Raw genomic sequence first — 8,228 nt, forward strand, 5'->3', positions numbered from 1 at the left:
ATGTTAATGATTTAAGAAGACTGGTAAGGACCTAAAAGCTAATATTTCAAGTTCTTTAAAGTCAGTGGTTTCCTTGGTTGTCAACAAGAGTGGAAAATAGATACATTTCCTACTGGTGAACTACGACAGTGGTCCTCATCAAGAGCAAACTCTCTATTTGATATTTTTTTAACCAGGAATTGAACTTGGGACCTTGCGCTTGCCACTCAGGCACTTGTGCCACTGAGCTATATCCCTGGCCTCTCTATTTGATTTTCGGTTAAGAGGAAAGTAAAATCCTCCTGCCATCTGCCCCCTTCTCACACAGAGACACGTAAGAGCAATTCCCAAGTCATTACCCCAATAAAGTAAATAGCATATAACTGCAATCTCCAGCATACAAGTCACTTGTCAATTATGGGTTGAGATCTCTGCTGTAACGTAACTGAGAAAAAAATTGAAAAAAAAAAAAAGAGCTTCTAAGATAAATGAAAAACAAATCACATGCAAGTACTGGATGTTTGTAGATGGGTAGTCCTTACATATTTAAGATCACGTATTAGCCATGTATTAACAGAGTAAACCTCCCAAGATGTGAACACATGAACGGGCCACTGACATCAAAGACTTCCTTCAAAGAATTATTAGGCAGTAGAAGTGAAGGCTAATAGACCATTGATAAATGCTATGTCTTGGCAACCAGAGCCCCCTGGAGCTGCCCGTGTGTGTGTGTGTGTGTGTGTGTGTGTGTGTGTGTGTGTGTGTGCAGCCATTAACATCCACAGTTGGGCTGTGGCGGCGGAGGAGTTTCTTTGAGTCTCGTGCTCTGCTTTGCGGCGGTGATGGCTGGGTCGCTCTCCAAGCTCTCTGACATCTTGTCGCAGATGATATCCACAAGGTGCTCAAATGTTTGCTTGACATTAATATTATCCTTGGCACTGGTTTCGAAAAACTCAAACCCTGGAGGAAACACACAAAAGCACAGCGTGATCATTTTACGTTTCTGAAATTAATCAGGAATTGATTATGGTGTGAATGATGACAGGGCGACGACAGTTCAGCCCTGAGTGGTGGGTTCAGTTTGGCTGAGAGATCACAGGGGGGCTGGAGGCCGTATCTGAGCAAGTGCTCCCTCTTGCTATGCTGCCCACTGTCCATGACCAAAATAACCACACAAATGGCACACACAAATGAGATACACATTTCATCTTTCTCTATTGATTCACTTATGCTATCAACAGAGCTGAACTTATTTTCAAATATTCCTTTGCAAAATGCAGTAATAACAACATTTAGAATCCTTGATAGTGACTCTACCTTTGCCCTTGCCACCTGTGCGCACACAAGACCTAGTAAGGAACCAAGTGCAATCATTTCTAAAACTGATATTATTTGGCATTTGTTTCTTTTCCCGTTCTCCCAAAGGTGCTTTCATTTTTCATCATCTTGAGGCTTAAAAGACACGATGTGCATATTCTTCGGAAAATAAGACCGTCGTGTTGTAACATAACCCATCTCCAGCATTTTCTATAGGTAGCTAGCTGCCCCACCATGGTTCGGAAAGGGGCTTCTAGTAAGTTTTCAGTATCTATTAGGACACAAGGTAGCATTAAAGAGTCAGGTGTTCCTTCAAGCCTGGTTCAGTCTCCTGCAGGATAGTTGTGAACAGTGTGAGTGTAACAGCGCTCTGGACTTTCGCATTCCCTGAGCCTATCCACTGGCTGCTTGTCCCTCCACAGACTCTGCCATCTATCAGCAGCGCTGACTTTATACCGATAACTTGGTATATTTCAAAGGAGCAGCCCCAGTGGCCAGGGACAGCCTTACAAATCTCCCACTGTGTCCCTGTCCCTGAGCAGAAGTGGCCTCAGTCTACTATTGTACACATAGTCTTATCGCTCTACTGTGTGCTTTCACATTCCACTGGTGGAGCTGGCCCTCAGTTTCCATGACAACTTTCCCACCAGGCCAGCCAGGGGTGACTCTCCTCTGCTGAGCGGATGTTGACTTAGGGTGTGGGGGGCTGCACACAGAAAACCTTCCCTAATTCAGTCTGAGTTTTACACCCTATAAATCTGTCTGGTTACATCTGGCCCTACCTCAGAGGTCAGATGGACTCAAAATGATCAAATCAGGCAATTTCATCTCAACTTTTGGGGCTAAAAGAGAAGGAATAGACTACTAGTTTGCATCCATTTCATAATCCCTCCCATGATCTAGAAACACTCACTGTGTTTTCCTAAATAGTTCAGGCAGCAAAAATCAGATCTCATGAGTCAAAATTTTTAATGGTTATGCTATTTGATCAAATAACTAAGTGTGAGTTAGAATTTTGCTAACTAGTCTATTGTTAAAACCAAAGTGAATAATTATGAGTTTTCATTGAAGAAAACATCATGAGAGCCATGCTCTATATAATAGATGTGGATATTTCCAACTGTCTTTGTTTATATTTCTCTTTCATTCTGTATCTCTGGACACTGATTATGGAGTTGGCTCATAGTCTGTGTTATTTTATCTAAAGTTAAGGTAATCTGACATTGACTAGGAGGGCTAGAATCCTTCTTTTCCAACAGATGGATCCAGGTTTGGAGGAGGGCTAGTATGGGTCTAAGGAGGGCACTTGTTCCTTAGACGTCATAGCTACTGTATTTGCATCTTTCTGGAGATTTTCTTTGCACTAATAGGAAGATACTTCATGTCACAAGACACTAAGTACCCACAGAAGAAGTTGTGCACCCGAGATGAAACTGGAGAAAAATAACCCCAGAATTTGTCACCAAGGTACTATTTGCAAGTCTATTTCTCTCATCTCCTTTCCCAATCTTATGCATTAAAGTGTTAGGGAAGGCACTATGCTTGAACGTTATCTGGAAGGTGTAGTCATTGTTAAAAGACTTCCAGAACCATCTGTCAAATGGGACTCTTTTAATCTGGACACTGTCACCATATCATACTGGTTTACAACTTGAAGTCAGTCTAGTGACCCTTAACTGCAAATGCCAGAATATTTTCTGCTTCTCTACCTTAACGTGGAACTTAAAATCCTCACAGGATGGTGTTCCCCATAGTGTCTTAGTGCCATTTTCCCAGGAGAACCTTGTATGGTAAGGAATATGTATCATCAGCCCAACTATACCGAATCACTAGCTGGACCACGAGAAAGCCACATTCCTATCTGCTTTTCCTATTTATGACACTGGCCTTACTTGTCTCAAATAAGAAAGTGTGGGTTAAAGCACCAAACTCATTGGCAGGTGTGACAGTAACAGTCACACCAAACTAACATTTTTTGAGAGCTTGTTATTGGTGCAGTTAGAGCGCTTTTCTTTTTTTAAAAAAAATCACTCATTGTACCCCCGAGTAGGTGCTATTATTTTCTCCAATTTTCTGATCACAAAATGAAAGCACAAATAGCGGAGTAGTTTGTTCAACCGCCCTTTGCTGGGCTAGCAAGAGGCAGACCCAGAAGGTGCATGCCTAGCCTGTAGGCCCTTCTGCTCCTGCATTTTCTTGTGTAAGGGAGCTACTATTTTGTTCTAGAAGACTTGGATGTTGGTATTATTAGTCATCACAGCTTTGACCATAAGCTTTTTTCAGGTTAACTATGGAAAAGTGACTGCCAAGATTTCACACTGCCAGTAAACCTGATGAAATCATCATTTTTTCTTAATTCCGAGGAGTCTTTGAGGGGCTGGGGAGAGAGTTCAGTGGTCTAAGTGCCTGCCTGTTAGTTCAACGATCTGGCAAGTTCAGTGACCTGGGTTCCATTCCTGGAACCACAAGTTATGTCAGCCCCGGGACCCCAAGTATGCCTTGCCAGCCCCAGAACCAGGTGTGGTGGCACACTTTTGTAATCCCAGCACTGTGGAGGCTGCGACAGGAGGATCATTAGGAGTCCGAGCTGCATAGTGAGACCCTGTACCAAACAAACAAACAAACAAATAAATAACAAAATAAAAAAAAAAAAAAAACAGAGTCTCTGAGATTTGGACTGATTAAGTGTTGTCCAGGTGGTCATGATGACAGCTGTGCCTCTGCACGAAGCTTCAGATTTATAGGCATAGAAGCTTTGAAATATGCCACCGGTTGTCACTGACCCTGGCCCAAGTTGCTGCAGACTGAGATACTTAAGAACAAAATCACAAGCTTTAGTATTTTATTTAGTTGTTCAACTTCAGGAAAAGTGAAAGTTTACTGCACACATATAGCTCTCTATCCACATGGATCAGGGTCTGCGAACACCTGTGCTTTTGCTCCACACTTGAAAATGCACGGATGCCTCGGGATCACAGCCACACACCCGCCACTGTGGCCTTTATCCCCCTACTAATGCACGAGACTCTGCAACCCCTAGCATCTCAGGGCATTAGCTTCAACCATAGCAACACACGCTTGCTCTCAGAAATCTTTAGCCTGCCATCCACACACGCCAACGTCAGTGGGAAGCCAGCAAGCTGGTCAACGGTGCTTTAAAAACAGTTTTCTTTATAACCCTTTAAAGACTCCTTCCAATTTCCTGTGTATGAGGAAAGTGGGTTCAACAAGATTAAATGAGTAGCCCAAGGATGCACGGCGAACTGACTGTCAAATTTGACAAGAAGCTCCTGATAAATAGGTTACTGATTAGCTTCCAGGCTTGGACACCTGTCCCCTACACATCACCTGCTGTTAACACTTGCAGCATACAAGTTTTCAAAGACCCAGTGGTGGACACTTTCAGCGAGCCCTACAAACTCTGACTGTGTTCTGATTTGTCCGGCAGAGGAAGCGTTGCTCCTGCGTCCAATGCGCATAGTGCCGTGGTCCAGCACATCTCTATTTCAGGCTTCCTCATGCCTGACCCTGAAAGGAGAATGCTGTCCTTCCTAAGAGCCACTCCAGGCACAGTGACACATTGTTCTCTCTCTGACCTCTTGTTTCAGGCTCTTTTGGTATCATCTTGGAAAGAGTTTTAGAACAATATGTAAAGAAAGGAGTGGAGAACAAAAGCTAACTGTATGCCCCCTTTTTATGTACAGATCAAAAATTTGGGAGAGAATGCAAACCAGACTTTATTGGCAGGACCAAGAGGAATGTCCCTCTGTGGTACTTTCACTGGATTGGTCCTCCACCTGCACTGGCATCACTCAAAATGCTTGAAACCACCTAAACTCTAGTGAAGACATTCTGAACTGGGGACAGTGTGGGGTAGCGGCTCTGCAGAACACACATCTCAACAGGCTGCTGGGGTTTCTCATGCACATGGAAGGCTATGACTCACTCTCCTTGGTGCACTTGTGTTCCTAGCAGCATCATTAAAGATAGACAGAAAAGAAACAGGTGACCATAGACCCATGAATGGATAAACAGATGTGAGCTACACAGGCAGTGACAGTTCTTTTAAACTATAAAAATATTTGATTCATGTTACTCTGTGGATAACATTTGGGACACTAAGTAAAATAAATTAGTTTCCAGAAGAAGAATACTATATTATTCTACATATAGGAGGTACTTAGAGGAATTCAATTCGGAGGCATGAAGCAGAGTGGGGGTTGCCATAGGCTGCAGGAAGAGGAAATGGGGAACTCATGGGTGGATGGCTTCAGTTTCACAAGTGAAGGGTTCTAGAGACTGGCAGCACAAACATGCGAGCGTAACTGACACTACTGAACCATGTACCTAAATGTGAATAAGAAGGAGACTATTATGCTAGGCATACTTAAATACAATTGGAAGTATTCACGATCTTCATACTCTACTGATAAAAATTAGATAATGAAACCTTCTTGGAAAACTGTGGCAGTTCCTCAGATTGGCCCACCAATTCCTCTCCTAGAGATGCTCCCAAGAGAAATGAGCACATAAGTTTACACAAAACAGTGTACACCAGTGTTTATAGCAGTATTAGTTATAATAGCTAAAATGTCAAAAGAGTCCAAATGTTCATCATCTGATGGATAGAGAAATAAAATATGGCATATCCGTATGGTAGGATATTACTCACCCACAAAAAGTAATGAAGTGCTGATGCGTTCCACAACATGGGTGAACACTGAGAATAGGCGAAGTAAGAGAAGCCAGGCGTGAAGGACCATAGATTACCTGAGTCATTTTATATGAAATGTTCAGAGGAGGGCAATCTACAGAGCCTGCAGCCAGGTTAGCGGTTACTTTAACAGGTTTAACAGCAGGCTGTTAAGAGGAGGTAGAGAAAGAGGGGCAAAGGGGAATGAATGCTAATGTGAATTCCTTTCTGGGGTGATAAAAATCTTTCACAATTGATTGTGATAAAGGTGCAGAGCTCTATGGCTCTGCTAAAGTAATTGAGTCATACACTTTATATGGGAGACCTATGTAGTATACAAATTAAAGCACTATAAAACCCTTATATATTTTGAAAAAAAGCATCACCGTCTTTTATGAATGAGAATGTGTGTGGTCCCTAGACATTTCTCCAGAAGGAAAACCCAGTGCCCTACCGGGAAACCACGCCAGCAATTCGTAGAGTCCTGCATTAGAAGCACATTCCACCCTGACATGAACCCTTTGGAGAGAGGCTTCTGCTTCACCTGTGTGGCCCTGGCCTCATTGCAGATGGAGGAGAAGCTGCTTTATCTTGGAGGGCATTTCTGGACCTTGCTGCTGAACACGAGGAGCACGAATCCCACAGCAGAGATCTGGCTTGCGGGCATTGTGCTCTGCTTGTTCTTGGAGTAAAGAAAGCATCAGAAAAGTCTGGTACATTTTCAAGGTGACCCCAGGGGCAGGAAGCAGGCCAGTGGGACAAGACCGTGCTATTTTCTGAGGGGTGGGCACCAAGCCTACTGAAATGACACAGCACCGCACAGAGACCCCTTCTACTTGAGATTGCGCTGTGTTAACATTAATAATTGCATTAATCATTTAAGCATCTCTTATTCCAGTGCACTAATTAATGGAATCTTACAGGTAATACCTACCGTATTCCCATATGTCAACTGCTATACGATATCATGAAATATCATTTGTTTTCATGAGATAGTCTGAACATTATTGCTCTTTTTCCTTTCTAGGACTCTCTTGAACACCAGATGGGGCTCTATGATCTTTTAAGTTTTGCTTGGAAAGAAAAACTGAAATTGCCAATTCTTGTTTCCCCTGGAATATAGTTACTTGTATCATAATGCAGTAAATCATTTTCATCCTTAGTTGTTAAAAGTGTGTGTTAAGTTTTTATTCTCAGACTCCCAGATAGAATGGTCTATTGCCAATGCCAAGAATGCCTTTTCCAGTGGAATGGAATATGCCAGAGCCGCAAGGGAAGGTCATTTTGCTTTGACATGGATGGCACTTGGGCCAGAAGCAGGGCTTGCTGAGCAGCAGGACAAGCTGTCATAGTAGGCTGCCCCATACTGGGCCCTGGTCTGGAGGCAGACTTTTGTAGGAGGAGTGGGCAAAGATTTTGACCCATTTTTGTGATGAAGGGCCAAAGTAATCAGAAAAAAAGCCAGAGAGGAGCAAGGACAGGAGTTGAGTTAAAGGTTGGTGCTGAAAAATAAAATTTAAAAAGTCACCATTTCTGTCACTATATTCTTGTCCTCAACAAGGTGCGACCAGATGGCAGGAGTCTGAAACAATTCAAGGGTCATTCAGAGGCTCTGAGGGCTCCTGCTTCATAGAAAGTAGATTTCCTTTCTGCTTTTCCCCTTCCAGGCATAAGCCAGACTCCCTGGGAAAAACACTCAGAATGAACAAGCTGTCCAAGCTTCCTGTTTTCAGGACTGTGCAATATGAATTATCTTTCTCCACTTAATAAAATTCGAGTTCCACGGCCTAACATTTGCTACCCAACCCTGTGGGACTTCTCATTTACACTGACCTACACCCACACATCCCACCCATTCGGCTGGGCTTGCTCTCTGTCCATCTGGCTGATGGCCTCAGCACAATTCCCTCCGCATCTCTGCCCACATGAGTCTTGCTTGAAGCCATACTGTCCCCATTCCAACCTAATCCCTAAGACAGACTTTGCTGTGTGCAACAGCTGGCCCTCACATTGCTGAAAATTTAATTTTGACTCAATATTTTACAAAAACTTCAGGAACTTTCCTCTACACATATTCAGTCTCTGGCATACCTTTAAGCCTTGGAATCCTCAGTCTGCAAAGCCTGTGAGAGCATACCCTGGAGATGGCATATTTTAGCAGCAATTTCTCTTCAGCTGAACATACTGCCCAACACTCTCAAGTTAAGAGAAAAGATTAGACCCACTCCTAGCCCAGGTC

The 8,228-nt window shown here is 43.2% G+C and overlaps 1 protein-coding gene across 2 annotated transcripts in view; it reads right to left on the reverse strand.

Moving 5' to 3' along the window:
- Positions 1-236: 236 nt before the first annotated feature.
- The window catches only part of Rab3c (RAB3C, member RAS oncogene family), a 276,726-nt gene continuing 268,734 nt past the window's right edge, over positions 237-8,228 (reverse strand). For both annotated transcript variants that reach the window (XM_023709334.1, XM_004623077.2), the window contains exon 5: positions 237-939. In XM_023709334.1, coding sequence (XP_023565102.1) covers positions 752-939 — 188 coding nt within the window. In that variant the 3' untranslated portion in view covers positions 237-751. The remainder of the gene's footprint in view (positions 940-8,228) is intronic.

This window comes from Octodon degus, unplaced genomic scaffold (genome assembly GCF_000260255.1).
Source record: "Octodon degus isolate 3935 unplaced genomic scaffold, OctDeg1.0 scaffold00001, whole genome shotgun sequence".
Classification (NCBI taxonomy): Eukaryota; Metazoa; Chordata; class Mammalia; order Rodentia; family Octodontidae; genus Octodon; species Octodon degus.